Source organism: Tenrec ecaudatus, chromosome 5, assembly GCF_050624435.1.
Source record: "Tenrec ecaudatus isolate mTenEca1 chromosome 5, mTenEca1.hap1, whole genome shotgun sequence".
NCBI classification, from domain to species: Eukaryota; Metazoa; Chordata; class Mammalia; order Afrosoricida; family Tenrecidae; genus Tenrec; species Tenrec ecaudatus.
The window spans coordinates 127,723,637-127,740,344 of NC_134534.1; the positions used below are offsets into that span (position 1 = coordinate 127,723,637).

Consider the following 16,708-nt stretch of genomic DNA (forward strand, 5'->3'; position numbering starts at 1 on the left):
CACCATGACACCACCAGGGCTCCTCCAACACGACACACCTGGGAATAGGTTCCAGGGCCTCTGGCTTCGTGGTTCCTCAGCTTGATTCCTTTACAGGCTGGGATTAGAAGAGTTAGAGAGCCAACGCATCTGCAAATGCGTGTCATCGATCAGGAGAGAGCCTGGGAGGATCCGAACAAATCAATGGCCACGAGTGGAAAACCGACTTGTGGAGGTGCTTGCAGGGGTAGGGGTAGAGGACCTCTCCTTAGAGAGTATTTACCAGCGATTACTTCAAGATCAAACCGGAAGGCTGAGGCCAGCACACAGCGCCCCCTGGTGGAACCTTCCATCAGATTCTTAACTGTTCACAACACAGTATTAGATCCTAACTTGATTCCACCGTGATTTTTACCTCCACACTCGTCAATACACAGGCATTAGGCAGAATAGAAGCCTGCTCATCCTGATGCCACGTTACCTAGATTTGAATCCGTTTTTCCATGTAAGACCAATATGACCTTTCTGCACTTGAGCTCTCCCAGGTCTGAAAAGGGATTCAGTGGGACAAGAATAACTAAAAGTCCTGGTGGCACCACAGGTTAAGCAGTGGGCTGCTAATCACAAGGTCAGAGGGCCATTCCATGGAAAAAGAAGAGGCCATCTGCTCTCAGAGATCTACAGTCTTGAAAACCCATGGGCCTGCCCTAAACGGTTGCTGTGAATGAGAACAGACTCCACCGCAGCGTGCAGTGCAGTGGTGAAAGGGTTAAGTGCCTGACTGCTAGCTGAAAGGGTGGAGCGTCAGGCACGTCCAGAAGCACCTTAGAAGAAACGGTGATCTACGTCTGAAAATCGGCCATCGGTCAGTTCTACACACACACTCACAAGGTCGCTATGAATCAGAATCAATTGGACGGCAACTAATTTGGGACTTCTGCTAGGGTGGATGTGAGGAGTAATTGGGTAGAAACATTAAAAGGCTTTGAAACAGTGCCTGGGATATAGTAGGTTCCCCGCAGTCCAACTGCTTCCTTTCATAAGCTCAGGGTCCCCTCGCACTCACTTAGGACGGCTGTCTGGACATCTGCACGTGCAGCCTCATTTACCTGGGTAGCTGTGAACACTGCCAAGTAAACGCTCCTCGAGCCCATCTGTATCTTTGTACATACAGCGATCATTTGAATGTACAGATATTTATCATGGGAGTGCCTGATATGTGCACTGGGGACATAGCAAGTACTGGGGAAGCCTTGGTGCTGCCTTCATGGGGACAAGGTTTGGTGAGGAATGGCTTTGTTTGTTCCCATAGGTTATGGCTTCCCGACAGCAGACAGGAGTCTCTTCTATTGCCTCCTTAGAAGACTAAGCCCAGTGAGACAGAAAAAAAAAATGGAGAGGGTCTTTGGAATATGATATGCATGGGTTCAAATATGGCTTCTATCAGCTTTATAATGTTGGCGCGTTACTGAAACACTTGCCATCTATTTAGAAGTAAAACTATTCCAAAAAACCAAACCAGTAGCTGGATAGTTGATTCCAACAGATATTACAACCCTCCCACCCCCACCCCCACCCCCGTTCCCAGCGTTTCTATGGCTGTACATCATTACAGGAGTTAGATGTTCTTCCTGGAGAGGTTGGTGGTTTGGTTAGCAGCCAAGTTCTGAAACACTGACTCCATCACCAGGCCTCTCTTAGAAGCAGTACAGGTTGTCCAGGTGTGACGCCCAGGTTTACCGTCCATTAAGTGATAGCAAAACAGTCATCTCCTAGCAAGCATGATGATGGTGCATGACTGGACAATGCAGTGTTCCATTATATGTCAGCTGCCAAAAGTTAGTTGGCTTGATGGGGGCCACACCAACAACAAGCTGACACCTCATGGAGGAGAGTCTAATCTCATAGTGTCACTCTTTTAGGACTGAACACAGAACCTTGCCACTGGTTGTGTGAAGTGAGGCAAATTACATCACTTTCTCCATGCCTGAGCTACAACGGGTGAATAAGCACTGAGTATATAAGCTTTTGCTATGTGCACTGAACACTGAGCATTGTGCTATGCGCATCACAGCCCTATAAAACAGAGGAGACCTGCCCCATAGTGTTTTCAAGGCTACAAAAAAAATTTTTTTTAATCATTTGATTGGGGGCTGGTACAACTCTCATCACAATCCACCCATCCATCCATTGTGTCAAGCACATTGGTACATTTGTTGCTATCATTCTCAAAACATTTGCTTTCTACTTGAGCCCTTGGTATCAGCTCATTTTCCCCTCCCTCCCCGCCCCCACCTCCTTCACAAACCCTTGATAACTTATAAATTGGATTCCCTGTGTTTCCAGTTCCTATCTGTACCAGTGCACATCCTCTGGTCTAGCTGGATTTGTAAGGTGGAATTGGGACCATGATAGTATGGGGGGAAGAAGCATTAAAGAACTAGAGGAAAGTTGTATGTTTCATCGTTGCTATACTGTACCCTGACTGGCTGGTCTCCTCCCTGTGACTGTTCCATAAGGGGATGCCCAGCTGCCTACAGATGGGCTTTGGGTCCCCACTCCGCACTCCCCCACATTCACAATATGATTTTTTTTCTTTGATGCCTGATACCCGATCCCATCAATACATCATGATCACACAGGCTGGTGTGCTTCTTGCATGTGAGCTTGCCTGCTTCTCAGCTAGTTGGCTGCTTGCTTACCTTCAAGCCTTTAAGACCCTGATGCTATATCTTTTGATAGCTGGGCACCATCAGCTTTCTTCATCACATTTGCTTATGCACGTGCTTTGTCTTCAGCAATCGTGTCAGGAAGGTGAGCATCATGGAATGCCAGTTTAATAGAACAAAGTGTTCTTGCATTGAGGGAGTACTTGTGTAGAGGCCCAATGTTCATCTGCTACCTTAATACTAAGCCTATAAATATATGTACATAGATCTATTTACCCATCATCATATATAAACATATTTACATATGTACATACCGGTATTTAGACCTCTACAAATGCCCTTTGCTTCCTAGTTCTTATTTCTATTTCCTTTTACTTTCCTCTTGTCCCACTATCATGTTCAGCCTTCATTTGGGTTTCAGTAAATCCTCTCGGGTTACTTGACCAAGCCCTACCAGGCTTCTTATACCCTCCTTTTTGTTCCCTTATCTCTGGGTTCATTAATACCCCTTCCTTTCCCCCACCTCCCCCTCTCCCATGTCCCCGCTGGAACCATCAGTCCTGTTATTTTCTCCTTCAGATTGTTTAGCCCGCCTACCTTGTCTAGATAGACCTGCAGAGATACTAATATACACAAAATCAAGACAGAGCAAAACAAACCAACAAAAGAAAACAAAAAAGAAAAGCCTGTAAATAGTTCAAGTTTTGTTTGTTGACCTTTAGGAGTGTTTTCTGGTAGAGTCTGATGGGGTGCCACGCTCGAACCCCAAAGTCTATTTTTCTTAATCTCTCGGGATTACCTTGCTCTGATCCCCTTGCTGCTCTGCTGTACACCCTTAGTTTTTTGCCTTGGGTGCAATTCCCACACTGTGTCTCCAGTATTGTCCCCTGTAGGGCTATGAGTCAGTGAGGGATATCGTGTCTTGTAGTGGGGCTGGCCTTATGGTCCTTTCTGTGCATTAGCTGCTCTGAGCAGGGATATTGTCCTCGGGGCTTGGAGGGCCAGGATGTGCTCCACTCTCTCTTCCTCCCCCTTCATTGGCTCCCGTGGGCTCTGATTGGCCGCAAAGTTGTTATGGAGCCAGTTATTGGGTCTTGTCTCCCTTGGAACTGCTGCAGGTGCAAACTGCTGAGCTTTGGGGCCTGAGTGCTTATAATAATTATTATCCTCCTTACTATTCTTTGCTTTTCCTCCTTACCAATAGTATGCCAAGGACTACTGCACTAGGTTGCTAAAAGGATTAGATGAGATAAACTGAGTCTTGCTGTTTTTTAACACATAGTGAGCCTTGGTGGCGTAGTAACCCTTAAGAGAGTAGAAAGCCCTGTCTTTCTCCCTCAGAGTGGCTGGTGGTTTCGAACTGGAAGTTTGAACTATTTGGAACCACCAGCCTTTCTTGGGGAGAACGGTGAGGCTTTCTATGCTCCCTTAAAGAGTTATAGTCTTGCAAACACACAGGGGCAGTTCTACTTTGTCCCATAGGGCTGCTACGAGTGGGATTATGCTCACTGGCAGTGAGTGGGTGTGTTTTTTTTTAATGGGAGAGTTATGCCTGTGATAAGTGTTTTATTCCAATTGCTTCTACACGTTAAGTTGCCCAGCCTTTTTTATCCCTTTAGTGGTCACAGGTCTTTGAGAATCTAGTGAAAATCTTAGGCCTTGTCTTTGGAAAAGATCAACTGGGTATATGTTATAGACTGAATTGTATCCTTCAAGACGATATGTTGAAGTCTTAACCTCTTGTGCATGTGAACATGAACTTGTTTGGAAATATGAGTAATATCAAGGTATCTTTGACCATGCTATCAGTTAGGTCAACAAGGCATCCTACTGGATTTTGGAGAAGAGGTGGAAGTATATACCCACAAGGAAGATGGTCATGTAAAGATGGAAGCAGGGAGTGCGGTGATGGATCCACAAGTCAAGGAGTACAAGAAACGGGCCAGGAGAACACATGTAGCGTCTCACAGAGAGCACAACCCGGCTGACACTGTAGAGGGTTCAAGCCTTCCAGAACGGTGACACAATATGTTTCTGTGGTTTTAATCCACCCAACTCAGGATACTCAACTACAGCATTCTTAGGAAAGGGATAAACCTCAACTGACTGCCATGAAGTCAATTCCAAAGGGAATTCAACAGCATCGATAAAGAACATTTGTCGACAAGTTTAGGGAGCTGTAGATTTCCGTCTACTGAATCCCAGCTATTGAACCTCAAAAAGTATATTGAGTTCCAAATAATTCAATTCACATCTTAGACTCTCTCTCCTTTCAGAATTCTCCCAGGGAGAGAAAACATAATACGTTGGGAGATATCATTTAAACAAGCATTTACTCATCACATTATTATAAAATATCAGTGTCACTAGACGATAAGGTGTTGCTCCTGCCCTCAAGGAATGTATGCTCCTTAAAGGAGGTCGAAGGAGCCCTGCTGGCACAGTAGGTGAGCACTTGGAGGCCAACCCAAAAGTTTGAAGTTTGAATCCAGTAGCCTCTTCAAAGGAAAAAGACATGGAAGTCAGCTTCTTCACAGATTCCCGCCTTTGCAGTTCTGTTCTGTCCTACAGGGTCTCTATGTTGGAACGGGCTCAGTGACAGGGGTTTAAGGGAGACAGTACTCAGTATCACAAAATGAACAAACACCATGTTTTACTGCGTTTCAGAGAAAAGAGAGTTTATTTCTGGGAGGTGAAATGAGAGGAAGTTTGAAACTTTTGTGTGAACTTGGACTTAAAGTTAAGGAAGAAGTTTGACAGTCTGAAACAGAGCCCTCAGAGTATTTAAGGTAGAAAAAACCAGCCTGATCAGAATGAAAGGTTACTAAATCAGAGAGTGTTTTAGGAAAGATAAGCCTCTTTAGTTCTGCTGGGGCAAAGGCAATTTCTCTGAAGGTGGAAAGTAATAGAAAGGGGTCATGTGCATAGACTGCTTTAGAATATTCAAAACACGTGCCACAAGATTAAGTTGTGAGTAAACAAGTTTGAATCTAACTTATAGCCAAAAGAAAAAAATATTTTCCTTTGAAAGGTGATGTAAACCTCATAAACATAGGGTATGGGTGAATTAGGACATGAAATGGGCAGCTCCTGGGGCTTTGGAGGTGACTAATTCATGTCAGCTTTCAGCACTCTGCTAGGATGAGTTTCTTTCTGCTCTTGGGTAATTACCCTCAAAGCTCTAGTTCCCAGGAGACAGTCTGGCAGGCTTTGCAGGTGCCAGGGGAGAGCAAGGCTCTCCGACTACATGCAATGGGGAAAGTCAGTCCTTTAAGGAAGCTGGGAACCTTTACCAAAAGAGAGGAAATTCAACCGTGGGTGGTTGAAAAGAACAGACATGACCCATAGCAAAAGAGAAATCGAAGAGGTCATGAAAAATCGGCCCCTTGCCCCAAAGCCCTGGGTTCACTGAAGAATTCTACCACTCAGAGAAGAGCTGACACCAATTCTCCCCAAACTACTCTAGAACATGGGAAAGGATGAAATATTCCCAAATCCATCCTATGAAGCATGGATAACCACATTAAAACCTGGCAAAAACACCACTAACAAAGAAAATTCTTAACAAAACCATAGCCAACAGAATCCTACAACGTATCAAAAAAATACATCTCACAACCAAGCGGGATTCATACCAGGTATTCAAAGACGCTTTAGCATTAGATAACTAATCAAAATAATGCAGCACATAAATAAAACAAAGGAACAGAACTACAGGACCATTACAATCCGTGCAGGAAAGGCATTTAATAAAATCCAATACCATTTCCTGATAAAAATTCTCAGGAAAATAAAAATAAAAGGAAAATTCTTTAACATGATTAAGAGTATATAAAGCCAACAACCAATTTTACTCTCAATTGAGAGACTGGAAACATTCCCCTTGAGAACAAGCATCAGCAAGGATGTCCTTTATCCCCCCTCTTATTCAATGTTGTACTAGAAATCCTAGACAGAGAAATGAGCCGAGCCAGGGAAATGAGAGGGATAAAAATAGATAAAGAAGAAAGAAAAGTATTTCTCTTTGTAGGTGATTCATCCTATACGTAGAAAATTCAAGAGCTTCTGTAAGAAAGCTGCTGAGCTTCAATAGAAATGTGGCAGGGTGCCAGTATTAAAAAACCCACTTGATTCCTGGACACTAACAAGGAAAACTCTGAAAAGGAAGTCAGGAAAAGGAAGCCACTGACAACAGCCACCAAAAAGATGAGATGCTCAGGAGTAAGCTTAGCTAGGGAGGTAAAGACATACAAAGAAATACTGCAACATCAAGGATAGCTTGAAAAAGAGATGGTGGTGATGGTCTGGAAGGTTGGAGCTCTCATACTCTGATGGCGGGGTCATAAAGTGGTTCGCCACTATGGAAGATAGTATGGTATTTCCTAAAACAGTAAGAACAGTGATGAATCCATGACATCTCTCATACCATGGATAAACCTGGAGGATACTAGGCTGCATGGAGAAAAAAATCAATCACAAAAGGACAAATATTGCATGAAACCACTCTTATAAAAAGTGAAGAAAAGGAACTCTTGACAAAACCATTATTTAATGTTTATCAGCAACGAAAAGGGGAGGGAAGAAAAACAAGTAACTAAATAGTAGACATGGATTGTCTTGGGTGAAGAGAAAGGTAGTACGCAATGAAGGGAAGTCAGTACATTATGACCAAGGCAAGTGATGACACTGGGTGGTGTGCAAGAGTAATGTAACGATGGTCGATACTATTACTAAACATGCAGTCATGCAATACCAGTAAGAACATACATGATTTACAAGCAGCTAACAGGGAGAATGCTAAGATGAGCAGGGTGAGATGACATATAGGAATACATCCATGAGCATCTATAGATTCGATAGGATATTTCTAAGGCATGTTCATATATACTGCAAATAGATTCAAGTACATCATAGCACATACAAGAGGCAAAATTATGCAAATTCCTTAGCCATATCCAAAGACCTTGAGGAACTAATTGACTCATTGGGCCTGAGGACGTAGAACCATAGTCTTGGCAGGCATCTACGTCCATTGGTATATCACAGTTGTTAGTGACAATGCTTTACGTCCTCTTTTGATAAACAGTGACTAGATGTTAAAAATTTGTGAGGGCTCTCCACTCTGAATTTCCCCTCATTTACAATGATATGATTTTTTTGTTCTTTGTTGCCTTATACCCAATCCCTTCAATAACTCATGGTCACACAGGTTGGTGTGCTTCTTCCATGTGAACTTTGTTGCTTCTGAACTAGATGGCTGCTTGTTTATCTTCAAGCTTTTAAGACCCCAGATGCTATATCTTTTGATAGTCGGGCACTATCAGTTTTCTTCACCACATTTGCTTATGCACACATTTGTCTTCATCGATCGTATCAGGAAGGTGTGCATCATGGAATACCAATTTAATAAAACAAAGTGTTCTTGTATTGAGGGAGTATATGAGTGGAGGTCCAATGTCCATCTCCTACCTTAATAGTAAACCTGTAAATATATGCACGTAGATCTATTTCCCCATCATCCTATATAAATATATTTATATATGTATGGAATGCAGAGTGGAGGAGACCCAAAGCCCATCTGTAGGTAACGGGACACCCCCTTACAGAAGGGTCACAGAGAGGAGATGAGCCAGTCTCATGCAGTGTAGCAACAATGAAACATACAACTTTCCTCTAATTCTTAAATGCTTACTCCCCCCCACTATCATGATCCCAATTCTACCTTACAAATTGGCTAGACCAGAGGATGTATACTGGTACAGATAGGAACTGGAAACACAGGGAATCCAGGGTAGATGATCCCTTCAGGACCAGTGGTGTGAGTGGCAATACCAGAAGGTGGAGTAGAAAGGAGGAACTGATGATAAGGATCTATATATAACCTCCTCTCTGGGGGATGGACAACAGAAAAGTGGGTGAAGGAAGACATTGGACAGTGTAAGACATGACAGAATAATAATTTATCAATTATCAAGGGGTCATGAGGGAGGAAAAATGAGGAGCTGATACTAAGGGCTTAAGTGGAGAATAAATATTTTGAGAATGATGATGGCAACGAATGTACAGATGTGCTTGACACAACTGATGTATGTATGGATTGTGATAAGAGTTGCATGATCCCCCAATAAAATGATTTTTAAAAATTGTGAGGGGATTTCTAGGATACAATGATGGGTCTCTCCCTCCGTGTGCATAGCCAAGCCTAGGACCATGAGGGCCTCAGCCTCCAAAACCATGAGACCAGATGGTGGCCAGTTACCAGCGGCCTGGAAAGAAATCACAGTAGGAAGCTCTGGGTAGAACGGGAGAAAAATGTAGAACAACAATAACAAAACAGTGAGGCATGTTGGCTTGAAAGGCTGGTAGAACTCTTGAGCCTATGGGCCTTAGCCACCCTTTAACTTGGAACTGCAACTGTTAGCCAAACAGTAACAATCCTAGGGTCCCAAGATTAAGGAAAACACTTAATAAAACAGTCAAACACATGAGATGAAAAGGGGAACATTTACTCAGACATAAAGCTCAGAGAGTAGTATGTTAGTCCAGGTTGACTAGAGTAACAAATCCAGGGAGACACTCATATGTGTATAAGAAAGAATGACACACACACACACACACACACACACATAAATATAGAGAGCTAGCAATTATATATTAAGAAAATATCCCAGCCCAGTACAGATCAAGCCCATATGTCCAATACTAGTCCATGAATTCTTCTACAGACACACACAGCACATGCAATGATACCAAAAGCAGGAAGATCACAGGGCAGGAGATGAAACGTCTTGTGGAAGCATTTCAGTACTAGCATGGGTCTCCATATATCTGCTCCAGCTCTAGGGCTCTGGCTCCATCAGTGTAGCTCCATATGGCTTGTCAACAAGGAATATCTCGCAAGGAGTGTGTGTGTGTGTCTTGTCTCCAGCGAGCTATTTATCTCCTTAGCACCTCCAAATGAGGTCATCAAGCTGCGACCTGATTGACAAGCTAAACTCCACCCCTTCACTCTTCATAGTCTCAAGTTGACAACAGATTATGTAACCACCACGAGGGACAAATGGAAATAGTAAACGCAGGGAAGAGGTAGGAAAAGTGCTGTTAAATTGTGGATACTGCTCTCAATGTCACGAATCAAAAAATATATTAACTGCTTAGTGGAAAACCACTTTTCTTTGTAAAATTTTACAATACAAAGTAAAAACTAAACATTAAATTTTATGTTCAACTCGTTAAAATATAAGTACTAGTCAATTGTTAGTGGAAATAATATTTTTGTGGGAAAAAAAGGAATGATGGTATGTTCAGGGTACTTTTTCCACTGCTGAAGAAATAAAACCGTTAATATTTTTACATTTCCAAATCTTCAAACAATAAACACTGTAGTTTATAACACAATATTTTCTCAAGCTAATGTATCTTCAACTCCTGTGTCTTGAACATTTTTCTCTCAATTTTACAAAGATAAAGCAGCTCATTACTGGATTCTCAAGAGTCTGAAATCCCTTAGTGACCTCTTTCCAGAAAAACCCAACCTCATTGTAATGGAATCAATTCTGACTCTATAGGACTCTGAGTAGAACTGCCCCTGTGGGTTTCCAAGGCGGTACTTCTTTATAGGAGCAGAGTCTCCTCTCTTTCTCAGTGGATCTGCTGGTGGCTGGTTCGAACTGCTGACTCAACTTACTATGCCACTAGGGCTCTTCGAGTGATCCTGTAGGCAGTGACTCTCAACTTTCCTAATGCCGGGACCTTTTAATCCAGTTCCTCGTGTTGTGGCGATCCCCCCCACACCATATTATTATTTTCTCTGTTACTTCATAACTGTAATTTTGCTACTGTTATGAATTGGGCGACACCTGTGAAGGGATCCTTTGACCCCCAAATGGGTCACGACCCACAGGTTGAGAACCGCTGCTATAAGGCATCCACATTTACATCAAGCCTCTTAGTTATTTGCAAAGTACTGTGTGAACTGATTGTTCCTTCTATGTGGGATGCAAAAAGGCTTTTCCCCAGTTTGTCAGACCTAGGACACTGCTTGCAACACACAGTAAATGATTGTAGCACACTCAGAAGGAAGCTGCTTAGAAGGGATCTCCCTGAAGGCACCAGCCATGCAGCGCAATCAAACACTATTGTTTATCCCACTGTAGAGGGGACCCACACCTACTGATAACAGTGATTGTTTCCCTGGAGAGCCCACTCAAGACAACTACGTTAGACTGCCATTTTGAATATAGGATCCTTCCACCTTGTCACATGTGTACCCCTAATCCCTCCTCTTTCATTTGCATGTATATCCCTAGTCCTCCTCCCACTGCTGTATTGCCTATGGTACAACCCCTTCCTGTGATGTATGTGGCTACCTGTAAGCAGGGGACTTGCATGCCCCTAAGTATATATAAGCCTTGGTCAGAAACATATTCACTCTTTCCTTCTCTGTTCACCCACCTCCACGTGGACCACCAAGAGGGGCTGAGATGAGCATGCTACCATGAAATGTGTCTGACCCCTTTATTTTATCTTCTCTCCAATCTCTTATTCTGTATGACTTTACTATAACCTTTAAATATTGTCACTGTACAATTACACCTATGGATCTGTGATATTGTCAGAGGCTGGTTACTCTGACACTTACATATATTTTTAGTATTTCATACTTGTGGGATATGAAGATTATGGAATAGTTTATGCCCAATCATTTCAGTTCATAGTAAAATAGGCTTGTTGCTCAGTAGTTTCTCTGAGCTACTCTCTTATCCCACGGGCCACTGATCACCACATCAAGGGCAGTCTCCCGATTCAAAGAGAATTGTTTATAGTGAGCTAAGAATCAATTCACAAGCTGGGTGGAGCCATCCTCAACATTTTAAATCAGGAACCACAGGGAATCAATTGTCATTGGTTGTGGACTTGTGTGGTTGTGTTGACTTTTGTCTGGGGCTGCTGGCTGACAGAGAATGGAAGGAGAAGCAGGGAGAGAAGGAGAGATGACAGGGATTGTGACCTCTCTCAAGAATGAACACACCAGGTTTGGTTCCAAACAGCCTCCCAGAGCTGGTCCTCTCATTGTCGGGCTTTACCTGATGCATGTATTCGTGAGACTGTCCCAATGCCCGTCAAATTGCTTCCCTTATTAGCTGGCTTGGTATCTGTTTGTTTTGTCTTTGTTCTCAGTAACCAAAGTACATTAACCCAAATTTATCTTTCTTTTTGGGTCCTCTGTGGGCCTTCTCCAGATTTGCCCTTCTATGCACTTCCTGGGCAGCATCATTTGCCTGCCAGTGAAGGCCTGCATGCTGTGGTTATGGCGCTGAGCAAGTTTCAGCGAAGCTTCCCGACTAAGGCAGGCTAGGAAGAAAGGCCTGGAGCTCTACGTCTGAAAATCAACAGATGAAAACCTTATGAATCACAATGGCCTGTCTGGTCTGCACCAGATCAAAAGGATGATGCCGGACTAGGCAGCATTTCATTTCATTCTCCCTGAGTCAGGGGGTGCAATTTGATGGCAGTTCAGAACAATGACGACGATGAGATGAAGCTCTACCCTGACTCAAGTCCATCTGCAAAGATGTGAATTCGGTCTTCCCCCGCTTGAAGTTGCTGCCTTGGCTTACCTGTGAAGGAATGTGCTATGGGGAGCTCCCTACACACTTGCTACCGGCTTCTGCTGCCGCCTCTTGAGCTGGCCTACTTCTAAGCTGGGTAATGATGAATTCACAGGTATCTAATTGTAACAGGAGTTTTAAGCCATTTTTTAAGCGAATGACTTTGTATACATAATAAGCAAGGGATGAATGCTGTTGCTACAGGAGGCTACAGGAATGACTGACATGCCAGACATGTGCTGCTGGTTTATGTGCATGGCTTCATCCATGGCAACCCAAAGTACCATAAGAAGAAACATGCTTATCTGTTGCACCGAGCCTACTTTTGCTTCCCTCTCTCTTTTTCAGGGTAGTGACAAATCTTTCCCCCAAATACAGTGTGGCCTGGCTCGGCGAGTGTGCTCATGAGAGGAAAACCTTTCAATGGGACTGCAATCACTAGATTTGTGTTCAACGTTCTCCTGCTTTAATGAAGTACCTGGGCCAAGAGTGAAAGCGGAAGATCCAGGGTAGGCTTCACCAAGAGCAACCAAGGAGTTCTTCAGCGCACACTCATCAAGCCAGAACACTCGGCAATTTACTTATGACTGCTCGGAATCGGGACTTTGAGCAACTTTGTGGTTATTTTATATCTTTGTGCTCAGTGCACCACTGGATCTAAAACGGGAAGTGCAGAAGCTATTAAGCTTGGCTGGTTTTCAGCCTCAGTTAAAGACAACGGGGCTCATTCTATTGGCAAGGCTGTTCATGTCCTCAATCCTGTGGAAGCCATGTGGAGAATCTTCCAAACTACTCAATTAGCAAGACAGATATGCTGATATCAGGTAACGTCTCTTCCCCAAACACACAGGGACAGACTAGGAGGGGTCTGGGTCCATAGTGCAGCTCTGCTGGGCCACCAATTCTTTAACCTAGTCTCCCTTGGTATCTTTATCTATAAAGTGAGGGTGATATTCTGAGGGTCAGTGTGAGACTGATGGAAGATAATGCTTAGAATAGGACTTAGTGTGAGAGTTTCACCAAGTTCATGGAAAAATGGAATTGAAAGAAATTGCAATTTCCCCATGAACTTTTTTGAAGCCCCTGCATCAATACTCAATGTTAGGCATTATTTGAAGCCCCGGTATTAATACTAAATGTTAGCCATTGGTTCCATCCTCCAGGTCTAGCTGATCCACATCAGAATGATCTGATTTGGGATGGGAATTTGGAATTAGAATGGAGGGAGATTTTCCTTGTGGGTAAAGCTGCGGCATGAAGCTGTGGCACCTTGCTTAAAGATAGGAGGAGCAGGAGAAGGCAGTCTACAGGGAGGAATCAATTGTCTCCATGATAGGAAAACAGTTCCTGCCAGGTTCTTGCCTTTCCTGCTTCCAGTCCTGGGCTGAGCCTGCCTGCCTTCCAACCCGGGGCTTTTAGGAGACAACATTTGCTACTAAAAAATGCAACCTTGTGTCTACCAGATGCACCTCAGAGGAAAGGCCTGGGAATCTACTTTCAAAAACTCAGCCAGTGAAAGTGCTGGGAGAACAGTTCGACTCTGAAACGCGAGGTTGCCACAAGGTAGCCTCGACTCCATAAAAACTGGTTTTGCTTAGAGGAACTCTAGGAGTCTATTATTTGTTTAGTAGTCGAACAAAATACACCTAAACCTAGAAAAAAAGAAATCTGCTTAAGATGGGAAAAGGAACCGATGAAGAAAACAGCTTTCCCCCAGATCCTGGATGCTTCCTCCCCCCAACTACCATGATCCGAATTCTACCTTGCAGGACGGGCTAGGGCAGAGGTTGTACACTGGTGCATATGGGAGCTGGAGGCACAGGGAATCCAAGGTGGACGATACCTTCAGGACCAGGGGTGTGAGGGGTGATGCTGGGAGAGTGGAGGGTGAGTGGGTTGGAAAGGGGGAACTGATTACAAGGATCTACATGTGACCTCCTCCCTGGGAGAAGGACGGCAGAGAAGGGGGGGAAGGGAGGCTCCGGATAGGGCAAGATATGACAAAATAACAATCTATAAATTACCAAGGGCTCATGAGGGACGGGGGAGCGGGGAGGGAGGGGAAAAAAAGAGGACCTGATGCAAAGGGCTTAAGTGGAGAGCAAATGCTTTGAAAATGATTAGGGCAAAGAATGTATGGATGTGCTTTATACAATTGATGTATGTATATGTATGGATTGTGATACGAGTTGTATGAGCCCCCTAATAAAATGTAAAAAAAAAAAAACATGGGAAAAAAAAGAGAAAATTTTTTTAAAAGATGGGAAAAGGAGGAATGGACTTTAAATTTCATCATTTCATCATTCTGTAAAGCAGAATAAAATATGCAACAAGGGAATGGCCACAGTATTCCCTCGTAATGCATTAATACCAGACGCTTTCCCAGAAACTCTCTTTCTGCATGCATTTTTTTTTGTCTACAGACTTTGATCCTTTTGATCCAAGGACATATAACATTACATTTTATTTTATATTTTTCTTTAAAACCAAACACAAACACCGTTGGTGCATCTAAGGTAACACGCGACGACAGAGAGAAGTATTTATAGAAGGGAACCTCCACTCCAGGACTTTTAAAGGCAGTGTGGGATGAAGATCTTTCTCATGGAGAGCACATGGTTCTGATTTTTATGACAGTAAGCAAGATTCTAGCAAGAAAAAAGGGAAATTGTATTAGTCTCAGATGTCACTATGCAGACATAGACCAGGACCTTTTGCCTCCAGCCTCATCACCACCACCAAATCACTGACGAGGCAGTGTAAGTAAGGTCTGTGGCCTGAAATGGAAGGCAAGTGGGATTTGGGACTCTGTCCTTCATTTAAGGAGCCCTGGCAGCACAGTGGTGACGCGCGTAGTTGTAGCCGGCCAGCAGCTCCCGCTCCCGCGAGAAAAGGCCTGGTGGTCTGCTTGTGTATGATGATGGCTTCACAGGGAAGTTCAAGGACCCTGGTGGCTCTGTGGAATAAGCGAACCACAGGTCCACCTCTGCAGCTCAACATCTGCTGCCCTAAGGACCTAAGGTTTTGGAAACCTTGTGTCCAGTCACTAGGAGGCAAAGGCAGCGGGGTAAGGGGTAGTTCTACTATTTCCTCTAGGGTCGCTTTGAGTCGGAATTGAATCCACAATGGCAGTTTTTTGTTTCTAAGTCCTTCTGGGCTCTTTTAATCCTGAAGGGGGCACTTAACTCTACGGCTCCTGGAAGTCCTCAGTCCAGTAACTGTTCAGAGTGTGGAGGGTCTGACACCTAGGCTACAGCCTTTCCACGTCCTCCTGCGCCTCAAGTGAACTCGGTACTTCTAGGAGGAACTCTGCAGCACAACTTAGGAAGCACCTCTAAAGATGGAGGTCGAAACCTTCAGCAGTCCCGGGGGTGGGGTAAAAGGCGGTGGGGGGGTGGGGATGGCCCAGTCAACAGCAGAGCCCAGGGCCGAGGTGAGCATATTCTTACCAAAAAAGGGCATTCTCAACAGAGAGAGAACTTACCTGGATTGAGATTAAAAATAATATTTAATAAATCTTGGTCTCCCCACGTGATGGCATTCTTGTACTTCTGGTATAAGGGATACAACATGTCCTCCCATGCCAGCCCTGCTGGAGTTATGCTGTTCTGGAAGACAGAGAACCATCAGAGAGGCTGAGGCAAAGCAGATGTTCTCGTCCATAATGAAACTCTGCAGGGAGCTCCTTCCCTGTGGCGACTGGAGCCAATAGGCGAGGGGTCCTACCAACCACCAGACACAGGACAAAGCAAAATGTCAGGGACATTTGACAGATGAGGAGCTGGCTGGGAGTGGGGAATAAATACAATCTAACTACCCATGCAAAAAAATGGAACATCTTTCTTATGCTAAATTCTTGTCTCTGGAATAAAGGGAGAAAATCTTGATAGAATTAAACTAATCTTGAAAGGAAGAGGGGCAGTAGTAGTTTTGTGGAACAATTCTAATCTTCCAGGTGGAAGATGTGGGTTTGCTCAATACCCAGCCAATGCACCTCAGGCCCAGACACACTGTGCATAGAGGCTTGCATGTTGCTGGATGCTGGACAGATTTCAGAGGGCCTCTCAGACTAAGGTCAGGAGGAAAGAACTGGTAATCTACTTCTGAGAAATCAGTTCACGAAGACCTATGGATCACGGTGGTCCAATCTGGGGGATGGCACCAGACTACGCAGTGTCTTGCTTCATTGTGGATGGGGTTCCCAGTCGGGAGTCAACTCAATTGCAGCTAAAATGACAATTGTTTGAAAATCTATTTATTTAAAAAGTAGCCACACCCCAAAAACTTCCAAGCAGCACAGAAAGATATAAAGTGGTGATTATCGTCCACTGTCCTTCACAATGTCCATCCTCCAGGAGGAGTCATACTGTATAGTCTCTTAGGTAGTCACAAAGGATCAGACTGTGCAGGCGTCTGCAAACTACGGCCCGCGGCCCACATGCGCCCGCC

At 44.0% G+C, this 16,708-nt stretch overlaps 1 protein-coding gene across 1 annotated transcript in view; it reads right to left on the minus strand.

The window, feature by feature from the left end:
- GXYLT2 (glucoside xylosyltransferase 2) overlaps window positions 1–16,708 on the minus strand; it is a 121,732-nt gene that overhangs the window by 13,905 nt on the left and 91,119 nt on the right. The window contains exon 5 of the mRNA XM_075549885.1: window positions 15,744–15,867. Coding sequence (XP_075406000.1) covers window positions 15,744–15,867 — 124 coding nt within the window. The remainder of the gene's footprint in view (window positions 1–15,743; window positions 15,868–16,708) is intronic.